Source organism: Lolium perenne, chromosome 4, assembly GCF_019359855.2.
Source record: "Lolium perenne isolate Kyuss_39 chromosome 4, Kyuss_2.0, whole genome shotgun sequence".
In the NCBI taxonomy this organism is placed as follows: Eukaryota; Viridiplantae; Streptophyta; class Magnoliopsida; order Poales; family Poaceae; genus Lolium; species Lolium perenne.
In genome coordinates, this window is record NC_067247.2 from 142,930,092 (window position 1) to 142,954,374 (window position 24,283).

Genomic DNA, 24,283 nt, shown 5'->3' on the forward strand with positions numbered 1-24,283 from the left:
GATGATTCCCTTATTCTCATGAAAGCTGATATGAATAATGCAACTTCCTTGCAACAAGTTCTGGATACTTACTGTGCAAATTCTGGACAAATGGTGAGTTTGGCTAAGTCAAGCATATTCTTTTCGCCTAATACTAATGTTTTAGTAAGAGCGGAGATATGTGAAACACTACACATTGTCTCTGAAGCTCTCTCAGATAAATATCTTGGTTTACCTGCTCTAGTGGGTGCTGATAAGAGTGACTGCTTTGAACACTTCATTGATAGAATTATTCAGAAAATCAATGGTTGGAAAGAAAAGCTGCTATCTATAGGAGGGAAAGAAATTTTATTAAAGGCAGTGGCCCAAGCTGTATCAGTTTATGCTATGTCTGTGTTTCTAATACCAAAAGGAGTATGTAAGAGGATGATGGATGCGATATCACAGTTCTGGTGGGGTGACGATGAGAATAGCAAGCACATGCACTGGTTTGCATGGTGGAAACTTTGTTACCCCAAAAAAGAAGGAGGAATGGGTTTTAGGGACTTTCAATCCTTTAATCTCGCAATGTTAGCCAAGCAGATCTGGAGACTAATTTCGAATCCAGATTCTTTATGTGCAAGGGTTTTGAGGGCGAAGTACTACCCCGATGGAAATATCTTAAAAGCTGGACCTAAAGCGGGATCATCATATACGTGGCAGAGCATATTAGCGGGATTAACCACTTTTAAAAGAGGATATATATGGAGAGTCGGCAATGGAGAATCAATCAATATTTGGACGGATCCATGGATTCCATCCAGCCATGATAGAAGAGTGACTACTCCTAGGGGTGGAGCGGTCTATACGAAGGTAAGTGATCTTATTAGTCCGGTGGATGGCCTTTGGGATGTTCAGCTCCTTGGAAATCTTTTCAATAATGTTGACATTGGCCGAATTCTCCAAATCCCACTCAATGATCATGGTTTCGAGGATTTCATTTCCTGGAGTATGACAAGTCATGGGCGCTATACTGTTCGTTCTGGATATTACTTGCAATAGAAACACCAATTCGGTCCGAGAGCAAATCAGTTGGCGCTCCCTGGAACATCAGCTAATAACCCAGTTTGGAAAATCTTATGGCAATTGAAGTTACCAAGTAAGATTAAAATCTTTATATGGAGATCGCTTCATGGAATTGTGCCATTGAAAAGTATTTTGGCAAATCGACATGTGGGAACCAGTGGGGCGTGCCCGGTTTGTTACCAGGGAGCGGAAGACATTCGTCATCTGTTGTTTATTTGTCCGGCTGCACAAGAAATATGGCAAGCCATGGAGCTACAAGATTTGATACAGGAGGCTGTTAGTACGGACAGAGCTGGATCGGCCATTTTGGAACACATTCTGAGACGGGAGGATAATGAAATACATGGTTTTCAATCGGTTAGTTTAAAAGAAGTGGTGATGACGACCTGCTGGTATCTTTGGTGGATGCGTCGTCGTCGTACACACAGTGAAACTGTACCGCCCATACACAAATGTAAGTTTTTAATTTTAGCTATTGTTGCTAATTCTGCAAGGGTGAATGGAAAGCAGATTAATACATCAACGCCAAGGTGGACTAGACCTGATGCTCGATGTACTAAATTGAATGTGGATGCTTCTTTTCAAGATGATACTAAATCTGGGGCAATTGGGGCAGTCTTGCGAGACCATCAGGGCAACTTTGTAGCAGCAATGGTAAAATTCTTACCTAATATTGCATCAGTAGTAATGGCTGAGGCTATTGCAATGAAAGAGGGGTTACACTTGGCTTTGCAACTAGGTTTCAACAGAATTGTGGCGGAATCTGACTCTACAGAAGTTGTCGAAGCGTGTTCAGGAGAAGGCAGATGGTGGGACGAATCAACTGCTATTTACGCGGACTGTGTGGACATGGTCGTTTCAATAGGCCATGTTTCGTTCAGTCATATTCCTAGGGAAGCAAATCAAGTAGCTCATACTTTAGCTAGGGAGAGTTTTTCTCATAATCTATCTTGTAATTGGGTCGATGAACCCCCCTAGCTTTCTTTTAGATAAACTCCTCAACGATGTAACTATTGTGTGAACTCGAGGCAGCAAGTTTTTGACGCACTATTTTCCTTACCAGGGTACCTAAGGGGACTGGAAGGTTTTTAATGAGGCGGCTTGCTAGCTTAATATATTATGATTTCAAAAAAAACATATATTGTTGCATACAAACTGATAAATGACCTCCTGTAAAGAACCAGCACACAGATGACACACGCATGGAAGCTTACTAGTGTGTTGCGCTTACACACGCGCGCGGACGTACATGTCGACCTCGAGAACCGCGTTCAAGGTGGTGCTGTTTGCCGAGTATGTCCGGAGCAGACCATACCCGGTGGCCCCGCGGAACACCCCGGTGCCGCCAACGATCGGCAGCTCCCTGACGGGGTCGAGGATGGCGTCCCTTGAGAGCACGGCGATGGTGCTGCCGTTGTGCGGCCCCGCCGTGAAGACCATGTTGACGGTCAGCATCAGCGCGAAGTCCGTCTGCGACGCGAAGATGTAGAACCCTTGCGCTTTGCCGACGACCGGGGACGCCGCGTCGGGCCCCTCCGTCAGAGGATCGTCGATGATGAACATGTCCCCGAACCGGATGGTGGGTTCGAGGGGCAGTGGCGTCACTCCCCTGGCGATGCGCACCGCCGTCGTCGCTGGGCTCGACGGCACCGCCGTCACCACGTCGTGCATGTAGAACTTGATGTGCGTCGTCTTCCTGGCCGCCGCCGCTCCCACGAAGAGGACGGCCAAGGAGACTAAGACTGGAAGGAGCTGCATGGTCTGCTTGCTAGACATGGCACTTACGTCTACGGTATGAGCTGCTAGCTACAAGATCGCTTACAAGGTCTGGTCGATCCCAACTTATTTTGACGACACGAAGGTAGGCGTTCTCTCTTATATAGACGGGTCATGTATGTACCATGTTGTCCGGCCACGATTTTTTTTCGATATGAAGACAAAGAACCTGATGGTACTAGAGCTAATTTCCCGCTGCATCAATTTTCCGCTAATTAAGAGTAGTACTCTCTTATTTAAAAGGTGATTAGTTCTCCGTCGCAGTTAGATGATATCATTAAATTTCAGTTGTAATCCATATTGTCCCTCATGATTAGCAAGTCTAACGGTCCTTGATATTTTTCTTAGTTGGATCCCAAATGCAACTGGAAAAAGTCTCAGTTGTTATCTCAGTGGCAATTGAGAAAAAACTAAGTTACAACCTAATTTACAGGTCATATACATGAATCATGATGGAATCAAACGGTGTAAGAACTTAATTGAGCACAAACTTAATTCTCAATTAGCGAAACCCTTATTTATTTTTTGGATACCCTTGTCCATGGCATGTTATCCTTCTAAGACAGTTTACCAGGTTTAAGGATTTTCGTTTGAACTAATATACTTCCTCCATGTTATGAAAGTTATTTAGGACTTGTCAAAAATTTGATGTATCAGCGGAAATTCAATTCGGCTCCCGGGTGCGTATGCTCTCTATATCGAAAAATCATATTTCGAAATGTCAAAAAATTTGGAAAAAAAATTCTACATGTACATCTCCATAATATACGTGCGTTCGTCAAGTTTCACGAAAAACCAATATTTTGTGTGGTCTATATAAAAAAGAGAAAGTTTATCCTGTGAAAAGCATTATTTTTAGCACTGAATTTTGTCTTTTTTACACACGTCACATGATAAGTCGATTTTTTATGAAACGGCTTTGTGAGCACGTAGCACGTGAAGATCTACGTGCGAACTTTTAGTTTCAATTTAAAAAAAAATTAATATGTATGTAAGATGCATTTCGAAATATAGGGAGCATATGCACCCATGTTCCAAAACACCGCTCCCACATTTAGTGTTTAGATACGTCTAAATTTTAATAAATCTCAGACAATCTTCGTGAAACGGAGGGAATATGTAATTATTTAGCTGTCCACTTGTACTTAGTCTGCCTCTAACTCCAAGTCCGATCCCTCAAATATAGAGAAGATAAGATTCAAGTATATATTACGCAGCCGGCCGGCAGCTAGTGCAGTCAACTGTTTCACATGGAAGAGTTTTCATAGGATATACTATGATGCTTCACAATGTAGCTGTCGCCGGACTGGTTCGGCCTTCCGGGTGCACCGGGCGCGGGCGCACGTGGACGGTGAATCGCTAGCTCCAGCGCGCGGGGTTCCGGTTATGCCATCACCTCCATGGTCTGCTAGAACAAGATGCCGATCAAGTATAAGCACCAAGCAGAGCTAGTTGACCAAACAAGCCGCCCAGCTTTAGAATAGGCAGACGTAAATCACACAATACTATGTATCTGAGGGAGATCGATGATACTATATGTTGTCCAGTTATTAACCTTAAATATGCTTTGTCTTTGTTTATACAGCTCCATTATTCTGTACAAGTACGACAGTGCACGCGAGTCAACTAGGGACCTGATTGTTTTTTTAATCTGTCTACTTATGGACCTGTTTTTCTTTTGTTTTCTCTTCAGGGACCTTATTGCTTTTTTATTTTCCTCCTCCGGGTCCTTGTTGCTGCGGTGTAAATATCTTCCGAATTAATACATGCGAATTTATTCTTCTGCAAATGGTGAAATACATAGTTTTTTTTTGTGAAAAGGAGAAAATAAGACCCAACCTCTCTATGGATTGATGCATGGAGCTTTTTCTTTCACTATTGCGTTTCAATTTTTACGAACGAATATATTCATGGGTCACATAAAATCGATGCATGTGCCAACCATCTAAATAAAATAGACAACATGAAGTACCTACGCGTGAAGGAGAACATACGAGATAACCCATCTCAACCATAATTATGGTCGTCTAATCGTCTCATACCCACCCGTGGCATTAGACAAGATAATCCCATCAGTTCCTACTTGTGATTACTCTGTGTTATTGGGTCTTAGGTTCATAGCCAGTAGTACGAATTCTGAAATTATCATTAGCCGCATAGACACACTAGATTGGACTAAATTGTAATCTCACATTGCTAGTTAATTAGAAGAGAGTTAAAGTGGTTTGTAAGATGAGATTTTCTACTCCCACCAAGGTGTGAGAACAGAAGACCCCCTATAACACTCCTCCTTCACCGCCCGCTTGTCTCTTCACGAGGCGCAATATGTTGTTAGATTGAGCCAAGCGCACGGTGTTCCGGTTATGCCATCACCTTCATGGTTTGCTAGAACAAGTTGGCGATCAAGTAAACACACAAGCAGCGTTAGTTGAACAAACAAGCCGCCCAGCTTTAGAATAGGCAGACATAAATCACATAATACTATGTATCCGAGGCCCGAGGGAGATCGACGATCCAGTTATTAACCTTAAATATGCTTTGTCCTTGTTTATATAGTTCCATTATTCTGTACAAGTATGACTCATTCATTGCAGTGCACGCGAGCCAACGAGGAACCTTATTGTTTTTTATGTTTCTACTTAGGAACCTAATTTTCTTTCAATATTATTAGCTCATACTCATGCATGTTGTCAATATTTTTGTTGTTCGGGATATTAATTCGTGACAATTAACAGACGCGTTATCAGCCGGTTCCCACGACTCCCCGACCCATAGTATATAAATATTGACATGGACCCTAATAAGTATGCCACATGAGATTACCTACCTCCAAAACCTTGCACCGCCGTTCACATCTTCCCCGCCCCTTCTTCCGAAGGATGGGAAAGTACAGCCTCCGGAACCCTGCTTCTCTTAGACTTGTACGGGTGAGGGGTGATCAAGTTTATAGGAGCACTATAGCGTGAATGTTGCAAACACAATGTCGTCTGACGACAACTTATTCCCGATTATCAACGACATCTTCGGCAATCTTAACCTCATAACATGAGAAACAACACCAAAAATGTTGATGCTGCCGCCATAGCTGCTTAGGTTGCACCGTATATGGCTTTTTCCTCTCTCTCTCTCTCTGTGTGTGTCTCTCTCTCTCTCCCTCTCCCTCTCTCTCTCCCTCTCCCTCTCTCTCTCTCTCTCTCTCTCTCTCTCTCCCTCTCTCTCCCTCTCCCTCCCTCTCCCTCCCTCTCTCTCCCTCTCTCTCCCCTCTCTCCTCCCTCTCCCTCCCTCTCTCCCTCCCTCTCCCTCCCTCTCTCTCTCTCTCTCCCTCCCTCCCTCCCTCCCTCTCTCTCTCTCTCTCTCTCTCTCTCTCTCTCTCTCTCTCTCTCTCTCTGAGGTTGCTAAAGTTTCTAGTTCTAGCATTTGGAGTAGATGTGATCGGTTTATCATGTTTAGAGACAATATGTCCATGTACTCTATTAGTTTGCATTATTAGTTCAATTACTATTTTATGATCATGCTATATCTACTATTATTTTGGATTATATCATATGGTAATATTCTTATATATTCAACACAAGGTGCATTGAAAGGATTCTGTAATGGTAAATTTGATTCTTCTGTATCATGTCTTTTTTTTGGCTAATGATAGCATACCTCCCTAAATAGTGTATGGGAGCTTTAAAGGACAATCTTCATTTGTATTGCAGTGGATCAGGCAAACAAAGCAAACATCCCTAAATCTTCTCTGTTTTTCGGACTCACTGCACCATAAAGATACATATTAGTGCATGCCCACATATGTTGGGAGTTTATCTAATCATACTTTCAAGTTTTAACCAGAGAGGGTTTAGAAATGCAATAATAATTGATCCTCCCCTATCAGGGCCAGCAAGGAAGTTCCGTTGAAAGCTACATCACGGTCAATTTCAACCTTTGACATGAGTTTCTTGGTGGGGAATGGAAAAAGGTAATAAAGAATATGCATTGTTGCTCCTCGGAATGGCTTTCCTCTTCGAAACAACCGACTTTTTAACCCAGCCATGCTAGGTTGACAAAGTTGGGGCATGTTGGTTTGATAAAAAAATTGAATTAGTGCTAGGAGGAACTAGACACTAAATGATATAGTAGAAGCGGGACCTCGGCGTGAGAATTCCAGAAATTCGTTCTGACAGGATTCGAACTCTGGTCGTTGGGGTGTGCCACTGCGACCCCAACCACTGAGCTATGCCCACGTCCTCCGGCATGTTGGTTTGATAACTGAGCACATGAGTTGTACTCGGTCTACTTCTTACCTTGATGCCCTGGCAAGAGGTTGCTGAAATAAGCCATCATGTGGGGAATAATAGGTAATGGTAAGTCACTTAAAAGTTAAAACTTGTTGTGACAAATGGGTTGCTTATGAACTATTTGGGCTAGTTTCGCTTGTTTCACCAACTTGATGAACTAAGTGACGGTGACATGTGGGTATTCTCACTTTTTTTTTCTTCCCACACCAAAAGAAGCCGTATGCATCGATTGATGCAAATGGTGGGGCTTTTCCCTTTTCAAAAAAAAAACAAAGATCCCGAAATTGCCTATGTTTACCACTGATTGTGATGATTTTGTAACTTGGCCATACACAAGAGTTAAAGTTTATACTGTTAAGCCGAATTGGGTTTATTTTTCAGTTACTCATGGATTGTAACTGGCTAAAAGTTAAGATAATTCTTAAAAAGATAAGTAAAATATATAGCAGTATACTCTCCTATTCTCTTGAAATAAATGCAGCAACACAGATTTAGAAAAGGTATGAAGTAATATCCCGATGGCGACAAAATATGGCTGGACTAGGACTTGCATGCATGCATATGCAAATATCTAAACAAATCAACGTGCATGGCGCCTAAACGTCGAGGTACATGTCGATCTGGAGCACGGCGTTGTTGGAGGTGGCGTTGAAGGTGTGCGTCCGGAGCAGGCCGTACCCGGTGGCCCCGCGGAACGCGCCGCTGCCGCCGACGACCGGCAGCTCCCTGACGGTGTCGAGGATGGCGTCCCTGGCGAACACGGCGACGGCGCTGCCGTTGTGCTTCCCCGCCGTGAACACCATGTTAGCGCTGAGCAGCAGGGCAGCGTCAGTGCGCGACGCGAAGAGGTAGTACCCCTGCGCCCGCCCGACAACCGGCGACGACGCGCCGGGCGCCTCCGTCAGGGCGTCGTCGATTGCGTACATGTCGCCGAAGCGGTTGGTGGGGTCGTTGGGCAGCGGTGCCACGCCCCTGACGACGCGCACCGCCGTCGCCGGGCTCGACGCGTCCGCCGTCACGATGTCGTGCATGTAGAACCGGAGGTGCGTCGTGGCCGGAACCACGGCGGAGACGAGCGCGAGAAAGACCAGTGCCGGTAGGATCAGCTGCATGCTGTGCTTGCTGGCCATTGGAGATGTCTGGGAGCCTGAGAAGAGGAAACTGAAGAGCAGTGTATGAAATGCAGATCTTAGGGCATCTCCAGCGGCGCGACGTGAGCGACCGTTTGTGTCCGCCATGACCGAAAATGCGTCGTGCACCCTTTCCAGCGGCGCGACGCAAAGTGACCGGGCTGTCCGCAGAGACGCAAACCTGGCCCAAATATGCGGCAGGTTTGCGTCTCGGCGGACGCTGCGCGGACGCGCAAAGTGACCGTTTGGTCCTGGCACGGGCCCGCCTGGCAGCGTCACAACTGCTTCGTCTTCGGCGGCATTACTTGCGGGCGGCGCGCCGCAGCCTTTGCAGGGCCGCGTTAATGGCGTGCCTCGGCTTCCGCGAGCGTGCGCAGCTAGCAGACGCAGCGTCGATGCGTCTTCTCCGCCAGCACTGGCAGCGAGGCGTCGCTTCGGCAGTCTGCGGCTGCCTCGCGTGCCGCGCGTAGTAATGGCGATGCCCCGCGTGGCGCGGCCGTCGCCCTGCCTCCGACCTATATAAACAGGGACGCCAGCATCTCATCTCCTCCCTACCTCCGACCCTAGCCGCCGCTGCCGTAGCGCCACTCAGTAGATCCACCATGAGCAGCGCCGGGCGCGGCCAGGCTACCGCGCCTCCACCCCCACCTTCACCTCCCACTCCACCTCCCCCGGCCTCGAGCTCGAGCTCGGACGACGGGTTCGACTCCGACGACAGCACCGACCTCCTCCACCCGGTCAGGGACGCCGCGGCCCTGGCTGAAGCGGAGAAGGAAGCAGAGGAGGAGCGGGCGGGCCATGCGGCCGTCGAAGCTGAGCTGGAACAGCGCAGGCTGGCGGCCGCCCTGCAGCCGAGGACTCTGACTCGGAGATTTCATGGTCATCCGATGACCCTGATGCGCCGACGCCGGAGGAGAAGGCTGCGGAGCAGCGGGCCATCGTCGAGTCTTTCGAGACGCTCAAGGACGAGGCCGCCAACGCGAGGCTCGAGCAGGCACTGCAAGAGGACGCGGCGGCGCACCGAGCGATAGCGGCCGCGCGGGAGGCGGCGGAGAAGCAGGCCACGGAGCGACGCAACGACGGTGCCGGCCCGTCAGGAACCAAGTAGTTTAGGTCTTCTATAGTTTTTTATGTACTTTCTATGTTTGGTTTTCAAATGTAATCAATCGCTCGTGGTAGAAAACCAAAGGAATTGTATGAAGATCAAACTATGTTGCAATTCAAAAATGGGTCGCCCCGGTGGGAGCATACCCAGACGCAAACGGACGCGCGGTCAAAATATGTCCGCTGGGCGACGCAAACGGACGCTGCCGATCACTTTTGGGCGTCCGAAATGCGTCGCGCCGCTGGAGATGCCCTTAGGTGAGATCAAGATGTGTTGTACCCTCAGTTGAGAAAAAAAAAAGTGCTTTACTCGTGACAGGACATGGATGATGATAGCTAGGGTAGGGTGTTGCGCGCTCGGTCCCGATTGTTCTCTAAAGCATGTGATGAGTGTGGACAGAATCGATTCATCGATGCACTAGCTTCAGTGCAAATTAAGCATGAGTACTTTGGTGATATACGGTCGTACAAAGAGAGGGTTTGCAGGCATGTGCAGCTGTCCAGGGTGATAGGATTGAGCAACTGACAGTGTCGAGTCCGAATCGATGTTCGGTACGTGCTCAATGTTGAAGGTTCGTTCTCAAAAAAAAAAAAATGTTGAAGGTTCGATCGGTCTGCGTTAGCATGACTCCATATTAGCGTCATGTATTTCTAGGCGAAAACTTTTTATTTAGGCCTGCTCTTAGCCTGTTATCTCATATAGTGACAGTATTTTAGAAAAAAAAATCAATTTGCTGTTTCTAAGTGGTTTATAAATAAGCTTGCACTAAATGGTTTTAGGCTCATACTTGCATGTGGTTGAGCTAGCAATCTATTTGTTTTACCTATGACAACGCTGCAAGAGTACTAGTTAAGATACAATGTTGTTCTCTTTTACTTAACTACGGTACCATATTGGCAGAATACTTGTAATATTTGGGATAAGAAACTAGCATTCGGAGAGGCCTTACATTAGTTATTTAGAGCAATTATACTAATGGGTATATAGCCCCCTTACGTGGCATCTTTTTCTATGTGGAGTAGAGACATGCAAAAAATGAGGGTAGTTACTATAAGAGATGTGTTGATTTATGATCTTATTTTAGTGATAATGGCTAAAATGGTCAAAGAATCCAACGTATAAATTTGTGAGATTTTTGTGTCAAAAAGGTCACAATTCTATAGCATAGAATAGTCATAAAATGGACATCATGGTTTACAACGTTATTTCTAGTTGATTGTGACCGCTTTAGAGCTAGTATCATACTTGCGTATTGGTATGATTGAGCAGTCAAATCATCAATTTAACCTATGTGTCGTGTCTAGTATGGGCTATGACGAGGAAGGTAGGACCCACACATTAACTCAATTACCCAAACTGATCAGTGGGACCTATATCGGATTTGTGGGACCAACTAGCATGCTACCTACGATAGGTGGGACCAATATCTGACACACTGATGAGGACATCCCTACCAAACTACTACCTTCGTCATTGCAAGATGAAGACAATGCTGCTGTGAAGCTCAAGTCCAATGAAGTCAGGATTGGACCAACGACACGAGCTCGTGCGAAGCTACTTAAACAACAGGTGAACTTGTTCCTAAGTGATACTTTGATCGATGAGAACTTCATACCGGCTAAGTCGTATTTCTTATGTATGATCAGGTATGAAGAGGAACCAATCATCGCACGAGGAGGAGAGGAGCAGTTGGCAAGAAGATGGACGTGAAGCTGGATATGGAGCTGGACATGAAGACATCTCATGGACGCGCGGGGGAGGAGCGGGAGGCATGCGCGAGAGGAGGAGATGCAGTCCAGGGCGGCGCCAGGTCCGGTCAGACCGACCGTGCCGCCGGACCACCCGGTCCCAGGCCCGGTCCGACCGGCTCCCACGCTGGATCCGTCCGGTCCAAACCGGACGTGACGCTTGTGCCAGCCGGGCACTATCCAGTATGCCCGACACCATCGCCCGGTCACCACCCGGCGCCAGGCCCGGTTTGAACCGGCTGGCCCGGTCCCAGGCCCGGTCGACCGGCCCCAGGCCGGCCGAGTTCGAGTCTGTCTCGACCAGATCTATTCTGGGTCGGTTATTTTTTGTATCTTTTCGACCTGAGGTCGTCCTGAACCCCTATATAAGTGCCCAGGACGCCCCCAAATTAGGTTTAGACCACGTTTAAGATAAACCCTAGTTCATAGTTGATTGCTTTGCAACTCTATTGAATCCCTACACCATATTGCATTGATTTGGTGTAGATCCTGAAAAAGTCTTGTGTGATCTGCTGTTCCATTGTGAATTAGACGGTTGCAACTTACCGCTTTGTGGTCGGCGACTACGTGCGCAAGTGTGTGTAGTTGTGAATATCTTACAGGGTTGAGAGCTGTTGCATTGGCGATAGGGACCAATCGAGAGATCTCGTTGCGTCATACAAGTTATCTTCCACTTCATCGTTGTGTATCTTCGTTGTGTTCATCCCGTGATCATCATCACCACCGTTGCTTACTGAGAAGATCGGGCCACCCCCTATCATCTTGGTATCAGATTCTCGTGTTTCCTCGGTAAGCCATCCACAATCCACCTCATAGTGAGTTGTGAGTGTTTCCTATCTAGAAAAAGCCAAAAATATTAGGGTTAGGGTTTGTCATAGCTTTAGATTGCACTAATTTCGAATTTTAGTTGCTTTTTGTAGTTGTTTTTGCGTATCTTTTTCTTCCATCTAGTATTGTTAGGGTTTGTGTTTCCGCTTTCATATAGAGTCAGTTTTTGTTGCTCTGAGTCCACATAGCATACAGTGTGTTTGTCCAAACCATAGCCACAACCTTTCGATATACGTGACTAGGAATTTCCCCAGAAGAGACTAGTTTTACCGCTCGACAGGCTGCTCATTAGGGTTTTGGTGCTTTGCATTATCTGTTGTCCGTGTTATCAAGGAGTTGAGTCATAAAATAAAAAATATAAAAAATATAAAAGAAGCAAAAAGAGCTACATAGCTGCGTGTGTTACAAAAAGAAAATCCAAAAAGAAAAAGTGTGAAGTGCTAGTAAGATCAAGTGAAGGCCTAGTTTACTTTTCTGCACCAGTAGTTGAGCAATCTTCTGCCTGTTTCGTTGAGCTTTGCTAGCGTCTCTCGACTGGTTTGCAACCTTTCATCCATTTAGTTGCATTGCCACATTTATCGCCTTGTGTGAGTATCATTGGTTGTCTACGGTCAGCGCTAGAGCTTGTTATTGGTGCAAATAGGTAGCCTACCTACAGCCCCACATATATCCTGCTTTGCTGTGTGATTTGTCTTACACCCTTGATATTCGCTTCGCTACATCCGTGCACTAGTTGTCACTACAAGTGGTAAGCAATACTAATTCACTTTGGAGTGGTAAGATTTCCTTTTCTTATCAGTTTTGAGTGAGTTGTGAGAGTACCACCATATATTTTTGATTTAGTGCACTAACCTACTAACCATGTCTGCTAGTGATGAGAAAATTGTTAACCAGAAAAAACAAGAATTCTGCGGATATGATGACATGGAGGGAGTATTGATACGTCCAAAACGTATCTACTTTCACGAACACTTTTGCTATTGTTTTGCCTCTAATTTGTGTATTTTGGATACAACTAACAGGGACTAACGCTGTTTTCAGCAGAACTGCTCTGGTGTCTCGTTTTTGTGCAGAAATCCAACTTTCAGGAAAATCCTCGGAATTTATGCAGAAGGTCCTATTTTCCCAGAATATTGGTGGAGCCAGAAGGGCAAGCCAGGTGGGGGCCCAAGGGCCCCACACGCTAGGCCGGCGCGGCCCAGGAGGGGGGCGCGCGGCCCTAGTGTGTGGCGGCCTCGGCTGGCCCCCGACGCCCTACTTCGGACTACTTATTGCCTTCGACCTAAAAACGCACGGGGAGAAGTCGAAGTCACCAGAAACCATCCAGTACGCCGCCACCGTCGCGAAACTCCGTCTCGGGACCAGAAACTCCGTTCTGGCACCTCGCCGGGACGGGGAATTGGAGGAGATCATCGCCATCACCACCGACGCCTCTCCATCGACCAGCCATGTTTCCCCCATCCATGTGTGGGTAATTCCCCCGCTGTAGGCTGAAGGGGATGGTAGGGATTGGATGAGATTGGTCATGTAATAATCATAAGATTGTTAGGGCATAGTGCCTAGTATCCGTAGATGTTACTTTTATGATATTGTTGCAACTTGTTATGCTTAATGCTTGTCACTAGGGCCCGAGTGCCATGATCTCAGATCTGAACATGTTATTGATTCATGAAGATATTCGTTGTTTATGATCTTACCTGCAAGTTGTATACACATGTTGCTGTCCGGAACCCGAGGCCCCAAAATGACAGAAATTGGGACAACCGGAGGGGAAGGCGGTGATGTGAGGATCACATGTGTTCACGGAGTGTTAATGCTTTGCTCCGGTACTCTATTAAAAGGAGTACCTTAATATCCAGTAGTTTCCCTAGAGGCCCGGCTGCCACCGGCTGGTAGGACAAAAGATGTTGTGCAAGTTTCTCATTGCGAGCACGTACGACTATATATGGAACACATGCCTATTGATTGATTAGTACTTGGATACCGTTTTATTATTATCTGCAAATGCCCCTGCTTTGATTGTTACATGAGTTTCTCTCATCCGTGCAACGCCCGTTCATCCATCCCTGTGCCTACAGTATTTTAATCCTGCTGTTTACTATAATCACTACTGTTGTCTTTGTTACTCTGCTGCTGTTATTTCACAACTGCTACTGCTATAAAACTGTTACTACTGATAAACTCTTGCGAGCAAGTCTGTTTCCAGGTGCAGCTGAACTGACAACTCCGCTGTTAAGGCTTTCAAGTATTCTTTGTCTCTCCTTGTGTCGAATCAATAAATTGGGTTTTACTTCCCGCGAAGACTGTTGCGATCCCCTATACTTGTGGGTCATCAAGACTATTTTCTGGCGCCGTTGCCGGGGAGCATAGCTTTATTTGGAAGTTCACTTGGATTGATATTGTTCGCTGCAAATTCTCCATCATGGGTAAACCTCGCGATACTAAGGTCGTCATATTACCATCCACTACAAGAAAAGGTACAACTCTGAGTACCTCTGCTGCTCTTGATTCACCATCTGTGATAAGTAAACTTGTTTCACCACCACAAGCTTCAAATGCTGGTACTTCTGCCGAATCTGAAAACTCCTCTTATAATTTTGATGATGCTTCTGATGTGCTTGATAATGATGGTTCGTTAGGATCTTTTCTAGATGCTACAATTGCTAGGTCTAGACAAATTGAAAATACTGAAACTCCTAATGAAAATGCTGCTACACCTGTTAATTCACCTGAGTCTGTTGAATACTCTAGTGATGATCTTGATGAAGATTATGTGGAACTTGATGATGATTTTATTGAAAAATGCAATGCTACTACTGATGCAAGAAAAATTAAAAAGTTTCTTGCAGAACATCTTATTAGATATAAACTGTCTCCTGATCCTAAGTTTGCCACATCTCCTATAAACATTAAGGATAAAGATTATGATTTTTCTCTTGATCTATCTCATATAGCTATTGTTGAGAAAACACCCTTTTGTGGTACTGAAAAAGAAAGTGCTATTGAACACATGATTGAGTTATCTACTCTGAGTAGCTTGTTTTCTGATGATGTTAAGAAGCGTACTTACTTTGTTGCTAAAATCTTTCCATTCTCATTAAAGGATGACGCTAAAACTTGGTATAATAGTTTGCCACCTGGTTCTATTTGAAGTCCAACTGATTTGCGTGATGTTTTCTTTCGAAAATACTTTCCTGCTAGTGCTCAACATGTTGCTTTACAGAAAATTTATAGATTTGACCAGGGAGATGAAGAGAAATTGCCTGAGGCTTGGGCAAGATTTTGTTCTCTTATCAGAGCTCGACCTGGACATGATTTAGAAAAGAATGATCTACTTGATATATTTTATAGTGGACTAACCATTGTGTCTAGGGCATACCTGGATAGTTGTGCTGGTTGTGTTTTCAGGAAAAGAACTCAGGGCAATATTTGAAGAATTATTGGCTAAAATAGGCCGGAATCATGATGATTGGTCTACACCTGAACCAACCCAGACACCGATATTGAAGAAGAGGGGTATGATTAAATTAAATGATGAAGATATGAGGGAAGCCAAGAAGTCTCTTAAAGAGAAGGGTATTAAACCTGAAGACGTGAAGAATTTACCTCCTATAGAAGATTTATGTAAGATAACTCCCCCTTCATCCATGATTGAGGTACACTCTCTTCAACGCTTTACTAGGGAAGATATTCCGTATTCAAAACCTCCTGCACAATGCTTAGATGAGTTTGATAATTATATTGTTAAGCAAAATAATTTTAATATGAGAGTAGAGAATCATTTAATGGAAAATTCTCGAGCTATTAGTGAATTGCATGGTATTGTGGAGAGAACCTCCAATGATGTTAAGATGCTTGTTAAACATTTTCGTATGGTTCAAACTCAAATTGATCAACTCACTAAAGTTCAAAATGACCTGTTGGAAAATAATTCTAAAGAAAAACATGCTTATGAAGTAACAACTAGAGGTGGTGTTTCTACCCAGGATCCTCTATATCCTGAGGGACATCCCAAAAGAGTTGAACAAGATTCTCAACGAACTAAAACTAGTGCTCCATCTAAGAAAAAGAAAAAGAAACATAAGAATGTTGTAGAATCCTCTGAACCTGTTAATGATCCTAATAGTATTTCTATTTCTGATGCTGAAACTGAAAGTGGTAATGAACATGATAAAGATAATGATAAGAATGATACTCCTGATAAAGAAGAGGTTGAAGAAGAACCTGAAAAGCATGTTAAAAACAAAAAGTATACTAAAGAAGATTTTATTGCTAAGAAACATGGTAATGAAAGAGAACCTTGGGTTCAAAAGCAAATGCCTTTTCCTGCTAAGAAACTAAAATCAAAGGAAGAAGAACACTATAATAAATTCTGTGATTGGATGAAACCTTTATTCTTGCAAATCCCTTTGACTGATGCTATTAAATTGCTTCCTTATTCAAAGTATATGAAAGATATTGTGTCTAACAAAAGGAAAATTCCTAATGAGGAGATTTCCACTATGCTTGCTAATTACTCTTTCAATGGTAAGGTTCCAAAGAAGCTTGGCGACCCAGGTATACCAACTATTCCTTGTTCCATCAAGAATAATTATGTTAGAACTGCTCTATGTGATTTGGGAGCGGGTGTTAGTGTTATGCCTTTTTCTCTTTATAAGAGACTTTATTTAGATAAGTTGATACCGACTGATATATCTTTGCAAATGGCTGATAAATCTACTGCTATTCCTGTTGGTGTATGTGAGGATGTTCCTGTTCAAGTTACTCAAAACTGCTTGATATTAACTGATTTTGTTGTGTTGGAAATGCCTGAAGATGATAATATGTCCATTATTCTTGGGAGACCCTTTCTTAATACTGCAGGGGCTGTTATTGATTGAAATAAAGGAAAAGTCACTTTTAATGTTGATGACAAGGAACATACTGTCTATTTCCCCAAGAAGACTGATAAAATATGTGGAGTTAATACAATCTCCAGTTCAAGAACCGTCACAGTGGGAGTTATTGATTGTCCTATATAGATCTCAAAGAGGGATATCAAACTATTATGATTGGATCCGTATCAATACAATATAAGGTAATATGATTGATTTGAGGTTTATTTCTTCTTATGACATGTAAAATTATTTGACGGCAAAACTTGATCAACCTTGTTAACCAGTATATTTTATATGCATAGAAGAGCTAAACAACATTTCTTTCTTCCTCCACTTGATCTACTTGCTGTAGCACTTTTGTTTTGTAAAGTTCCTTAGTCAATTAGAGATTTCAAAACCTTTTTCTACCCAGTAATAATAAATTTAACACCCAGAAATGTGCATTTTTCAAAGTTTTCAAAAATTCACAAAAATTATACCATTAGTCCTATTTTTCGACGAGGCACCTGGGAACACCTGGGGATGACCAGTGGGGCACCCCAGGGTGGCACCCCATAGGCCGGCGCGGCCAGCAAGGGGGGCGCGCCACCCTGGTGTGTGGGTCCCCCTTTGCCCCACTTCATCATCTCTTCCTCCCACTCTTTTCTCTCTCCCGAAAAAACTCGCACCAGGTTCCTCTCACTCGTGTTTTTGCTCAAGAGCTCCAGATTTCTCGATCTCTTTGCTCAGCCCAGATTTCTGTCTGAAATTTGGCACATTTGCTCTCCGGTATGTGACTCCTCCGATTATCCAAATAGAATTTTGTTTAGTGGAGTATATCTTGAATATTTTGCTGCTGTAGGTAACATGTTTAGTGAGCTTGCATGCTTGTTCTAAGTGGTAGAAACTAGTTTTGATGCATGATTAGTACTCTAGCAAGTTCCTATGGTAGTTTCCCTCAATTATATGTCACCAAATCAAATTTTATAATGTTTGTTGAAAAATTTCAGAAAAGGAAGATGGATAATTGTAACTTTGGAGAAGTTTTTGAAAGAGAGACAACAAGCACGGGGAGGCCCTCGAGGTCATCCACCCGATTCAGGCAATCCTATAATGAGGACCTCATCGCACCAAGCGTCGCACCCGAAGAGGACAATGGAGTCCCTAATGCTTCATCCTTCCCATGTTATGACCTTTTGAGAAATGCAGGTTTGTTGGATGATTTCCTGACCCTTGTCGGTAAGGCAGGCTTAACCGCCTATGTGGGAGATGAGAGTGAGCAATACTACACACTCACTAAAATCTTTGTGGAGAGCTTCAAGTTCAACAATAAGCACTTTCACCCGACAGTTTCATTCAAGATCTATGGTAAACCTATTACTATGAAGTTGGAAAATTTTTGTGCTGCATTGGGTATAGCCCCTGTAGGTACGGCAAGGAAGATCGAGGATAACCCCAAGGAATTGCTGGAGCTCTATCGAGGGATCACGAATGATGATTGTCGCACCATTCAGCGTGGCAAGATAAGAAACATTCAACTCCCCGCCATTAAGTATTTTGCTTATTACATCGGTACTAGCATTCTTGGTAGGGAGAACACTAGTAACATATCTAGCTATCACCTTGGTTTCTTAATTGCTGCACTCACTGGGGACACACCTTATCATCTTGGTGCTCTTGTTGCTCGCCGCTTGTCTAACAAGGGGCCTATATTTGGAGGAATTATTGCTTCGCGCGTTTTAGCATATTTAGAGCTTCCTCTTGACCCTACTGATGTAAAAATAACCCCTATGAGGCTCGATATTGCTGCTATGAAGAGTCACCAATTTGTTACGGCCGACTTTAGTTTAGATAACATTGTCTATAGAATATTGTTTGCTGACGGGGAAGAGAGGGAAATCCTTTTGCCGCAGCCAGATTTGTTCAGTATTGACAGGAAACCATGGTCGCGCTCTAAGGAGGAGGTGGATGAGCAATTGAAGATACAAGGCTTCCACCAGCAGCATGACTCCAAGGACGCCGAGCCCTCTTATGACTACACCGTCACGTATCCGGGTGCTTCTTCCAGCACATACCCGGAATATGATCCATCTTCGTCGTACTACGAAGGTGCTACTTCATGGGCACCATGGGATTGATCTTCACTTAGGCTAAAGCCTAAGCTTGGGGGGAGGTATACCGGCATCAATCATTCTTTGCATATTATGGTTGCTGGATACTTGTACATACTTGTTTAGTTTCTTTGAGTGGTTTTCTAATGAGAGGGAGATGATATTTGGGGAAGTGCTGCCTGAAAACAGATTCTGGGCTGTTACTAAAAAAATTCGTGCGCACAGCCAGAACGTTCTTTTGAGTTGAAAATTTTTGTGCATATTCCCCAGGTTGTTATCTAACTTTCATTAGTTGAACACTTTTCGAACTGAGCAACGGAAGATTTTTGTAAAAATCGATTTCTGTACTGCTGTCAGGTTTTGGCAGATTTCTGCCATCCTGCTTTTCTGTGTTTCTTCTAGTTTTCATTCTCTTGTTTTTGCTTTGTTTCTTTCCTAAAACACAAAAGACCAAAAATATTTCTGTTGTTTCTCTTTACCATTTGTTATCTTGGTTTCTTGCTTTCATCTTGCTTAATTTGCTATCGTTGGTTTGCTATAAGAAAATCCAAAAAGATTTTGCTTTGTGTGCTTGTTTCCTTTTATTCTTGTTCCCAATTCGAAAACACCAAAAATATTTGCTGTTCTTCTTTGGTTTTGTAAAGTTCATTATGGAGTTCAGCGATCTTCGGTGGTTGGAGCTTGGTTTTCATTCCATATTATTCAAGCTACACAAGTGAAAGGCAATGATGACGATCAACAACAATCCGACTGTGGTGAGAGGCTGGTATGAACTCTATTTGTTTTCATTTTTGTACATATACTCATCCATGTGAGCATGCTTAGTTGGTTCATGTGAGGTATATGTCAATTAAGAAAGTCTAGCAGTTCAAGATCTCTCATGTTTAGCTCCAATTTATTAATATGAGTAGCATGTCATAAATATTTGCTTGCATTGATTTATTCATAGATAGATATGACATTGTGGTATCCTCCTCTGAATAATCCACTTGAATCAACTTGGCACATGCTCACGCATGCATATGACTGAACAAAAGTCAATTAAGCCTCGATGATTTACTTCACCTCAGAGTTCTTGTATCACTTTTATGCCTCTGTTAATTTATTTTGCCGCAAGCATGATTATGACAGTTACTGCTCTCTTGATTGTCGCTTCCCAGTCTATTGCTAGGCTTCACTTGTACTGAGCGGGAACACTGCTCATGCTTCCAAACCCCTGAAAACCAAGTTATTCCAGAGTGTCCACTATAAATACCTATGCATGGCATTTCAAACCATTCCAAGTAAATTCTCATGTGCTACCTTTAAAACCTTCAAAATGCTTCTCAAGTTGTGTTAATGTTTTATAGCTCATGAGGAACTATGTGGTGTTTATCTTTCGATCTTGTCATTTACTCTGGACGGACTTTCACCAATGGACTAGTGGCACATCCGCTTATCCAATAATTTTGCAAAAAGAGCTGGCAACGGGGTTCCCAGCCCCAATTAATTAACTTTCATAAATTTACAAATAGACACTCCTCCATGGTATGTGATTGTTGGTCGGCACCCGAGGATTCGGTTAGCCATGGCTTGAGAAAGCAAAGGTGGGGAGGAGTGTCATCTAAATAAAACTAAAACAAAAAGGCACTCCTTCATGGTATGAGATTGTTGGCAGGCACCCGAGGATTCGGTTAGCCATGGTTTGTGAAAGCAAGGTTGGAAGGAGTGTCACCCAAAAATAAAATTTCATGGGAGCCGCTCTTGGAAGTCCGGTTGATGAGGTAGTTAGAGTACCCATTACCATTCGTTGACAACAACAAACACCTCTCAAAACCATTTTACTTCTGTCTTTATAAAAATGAAAAGCTCTAGCACATGTTAATCCCTGCTTCCCTCTGCGAAGGGCCAATCTTTTACTTTTATGCTGAGTCACCATCCTTTCTTTGAGCACTTTCTTGAGAGCACAACTGTCATTCTTAGTATAATATGCTTGTCTCAAAATGTGATTAATTGTGGTATAACTTTGATGCTTTTATCTTTCATAATCTCTACTTCCAGTCTTTCCATGAACTTCAAAGGTGCCCGGGCATTTATGTTTTGCTGTACAAATACGGGCAAGCGAGATACCACTTTATCATATCCTTTAATGAACATTGCAATCCTGCTGATAGACATGATTCATGATGCTTATTGTTAATTTGTTGGCACCTTTTCCATGATTGACATAGCTATTAGATGATTTTATTTGTATGTATCTTATTATGAATTGCTTAAGTATTTGCCATATCATGAGAATATTTACATCATATGAACAAATGTGTTCGTGAAAGTTCTTTTATCGCACTCAGTTGTTAACTGAATTGCTTGAGGACAAGCAATAAGCTAAGTGATACGCGTACAACACGCGTCCGTTGGGAACCCCGAGAGGAAGGTGTGATGCGTACAGCGGCAAGTTTTCCCTCAGTATGAAACCAAGGTTATCGAACCAGTAGGAGCCAAGAAGCACGTTGAAGGTTGATGGCGGCGGGATGTAGTGCGGCGCAACACCAGAGATTCCGGCGCCAACGTGGAACCTGCACAACACAACCAAAGTACTTTGCCCCAACGAAACAGTGAGGTTGTCAATCTCACCGGCTTGCTGTAACAAAGGATTAACCGTATTGTGTGGAAGATGATTGTTTGCAGAAAACAGTAGAAACGATGTGCGATAGATTGTATTTCAGTAAAGAGAATTGGACCGGGGTCCACAGTTCACTAGAGGTGTCTCTCCCATAAGATAAACGGCATGTTGGGTGAACAAATTACAGTTGGGCAATTGACAAATAAAGAGGGCATGACCATGCACATACATATCATGATGAGTATAGTGAGATTTAATTGGGCATTACGACAAAGTACATAGACCGCCATCCAACTGCATCTATGCCTAAAAAGTCCACCTTCAGGTTATCATCCGAACCCCCTCCAGTATTAAGTTGCAAAGCAACAGACAATTGCATTAAGTATGGTGCGTAATGTAATCAACAACTACATCCTTAGACATAGCATCAATGTTTTATCCCTAGTGGCAACAGCACAACACAACCTTAGAACTTTCTGTCCTTTGTCCCGGTGTCAATGCGGCATGAACCCACTATCGAGCATAAATACTCCCTCTTGGAGTTACAAGCATCTACTTGGCCAGAGCATCTACTAGTAACGGAGAGCATGCAAGATCATAAACAACACATAGATATAACTTTGATAATCAACATAACAAGTATTCTCTATTCATCGGATCCCAACAAACGCAACATATAGAATTACAGATAGATGATCTTGATCATGTTAGGCAGCTCACAAGATCCGACAATGAAGCACAATGGGGAGAAGACAACCATCTAGCTACAGCTATGGACCCATAGTCCAGGGGTAGACTACTCACACATCACTCCGGAGGCGACCATGGCGGCGTAGAGTCCTCCGGGAGATGAATCCCCTCTCCGGCAGGGTGCGGGAGGCGATCTCTGGATCCCCGAGATGGGATCGGCGGCGGCGGCGTCTCGGTAAGGTTTTCCGTATCGTGGCTCTCGGTCTGGGGTTTCGCGACGGAGGCTATTTGTAGGCGGAAGGGCAGGTCGGGATGGGGCACGAGGGCCCACACCCTAGGTCGGCGCGGCCGGGGCTTGGGCCGCGCCGCCCTATGGTGTCGCCACCTCGTGGCCCCACTTCGTCTCCTCTTCGGACTTACGGAAGCTTCGTGGCAAAATAGGACCACAGGCGTTGATTTCGTCCAATTCGAGAATATTTCGTTACTAGGATTTCTGAAACCAAAAACAGCAGAAAACTTGACAAGCGGCACTTCGGCATCTTGTTAATAGGTTAGTTCCAGAAAATGCACGAATATGACATAAAGTGTGCATAAAACATGTAGATAACATCAATAATGTGGCATGGAACATAAGAAATTATCGATACGTCGGAGACGTATCAGCATCCCCAAGCTTAGTTCTGCTCGTCCCGGCGAGGTAAAACGATAACACGGATAATTTACTGGAGTGACATGCCATCATAATCTTGATCATACTATTTGTAAAGCATATGTAGTGAATGCAGCGATCAAAACAATGTATATGACATGAGTAAACAAGTGAATCATATAGCAAAGACTTTTCATGAATAGCACTTCAAGACAAGCATCAATAAGTCTTGCATAAGAGTTAACTCATAAAGCAATAATTCAAAGTAAAGGTATTGAAGCAACACAAAGGAAGATTAAGTTTCAGCGGTTGCTTTCAACTTGTAACATGTATATCTCATGGATATTGTCAACATAGAGTAATATAATAAGTGCAATATGCAAGTATGTAGGAATCAATGCACAGTTCACACAAGTGTTTGCTTCTTGAGGTGGAGAGAAATAGGTGAAATGACTCAACAATAAAAGTAAAAGAATGGTCCTCCATAGAGGAAAAGCATCGATTGCTATATTTGTGCTAGAGCTTTGATTTTGAAAACATGAAACAATTTTGTCAACGGTAGTAATAAAGCATATGTATCATGTAAATTATATCTTACAAGTTGCAAGCCTCATGCATAGTATACTAATAGTGCCCGCACCTTGTCCTAATTAGCTTGGACTACCGGGATCATCACAATGCACATGTTTTAACCAAGTGTCACAAAGGGGTACCTCTATGCCGCCTGTACAAAGGTCTAAGGAGAAAGCTCGCATTGGATTTCTCGCTATTGATTATTCTCAACTTAGACATCCATACCGGGACAACATAGACAACAGATAATGGACTCCTCTTTTATGCCTAAGCATGTAACAACAATTAATAATTTTCTCATTTGAGATTGAGGATATATGTCCAAAACTGAAACTTCCACCATGGATCATGGCTTTAGTTAGCGGCCCAATGTTCTTCTCTAACAATATGCATGCTTAACCATAAGGTGGTAGATCGCTCTTACTTCAGACAAGACGAACATGCATAGCAACTCACATGAAATTCAACAAAGAATAGTTGATGGCGTCCCCAGAAACATGGTTATCGCACAACAAGCAACTTAATAAGAGATAAAGTGCATAATTACATATTCAATACCACAATAGTTTTTAAGCTATTTGTCCCATGAGCTATATATTGTAAAGCGAATGATGGAATTTTAAAGGTAGCACTCAAGCAATTTACTTTGGAATGGCGGAAAAATACCATGTAGTAGGTAGGTATGGTGGACACAAATGGCATAGTGGTTGGCTCAAGTATTTTGGATGCATGAGAAGTATTCCCTCTCGATACAAGGTTATTTGAAACAAACACAAGGATGAACCGGTGCAGCAAAACTCACATAAAAGACACATTGTAAACATTATAAGACTCTACACCGTCTTCCTTGTTGTTCAAACTCAATACTAGAAATTATCTAGACCTTAG

General features: G+C 43.5%; 2 protein-coding genes across 2 annotated transcripts; both read right to left on the minus strand.

Annotated features, from left to right (window-relative positions):
• Nucleotides 1–2,148: 2,148 nt before the first annotated feature.
• On the minus strand, nt 2,149–2,874 carry LOC127348679 (dirigent protein 1-like). Its single transcript, XM_051374623.2, has one exon. It carries the CDS (start codon nt 2,818–2,820, stop codon nt 2,272–2,274), a length of 549 nt encoding a protein of 182 aa, XP_051230583.1. The 5' UTR covers nt 2,821–2,874; the 3' UTR covers nt 2,149–2,271.
• Nucleotides 2,875–7,593: 4,719 nt separating this feature from the next.
• LOC127294089 (dirigent protein 21) lies at nt 7,594–8,291 on the minus strand. Its single transcript, XM_051323832.1, has one exon. It carries the CDS (start codon nt 8,231–8,233, stop codon nt 7,700–7,702), a length of 534 nt encoding a protein of 177 aa, XP_051179792.1. The 5' UTR covers nt 8,234–8,291; the 3' UTR covers nt 7,594–7,699.
• Nucleotides 8,292–24,283: the final 15,992 nt, after the last annotated feature.

What these genes read in the sequence shown, in the direction of transcription:
- LOC127294089 (XM_051323832.1), bottom strand. Translation starts at nt 8,233, where the DNA reads ATGGCCAGCAAGCACAGCATGCAGCTGATCCTACCGGCACTGGTCTTT.
- LOC127348679 (XM_051374623.2), bottom strand. Translation starts at nt 2,820, where the DNA reads ATGTCTAGCAAGCAGACCATGCAGCTCCTTCCAGTCTTAGTCTCCTTG.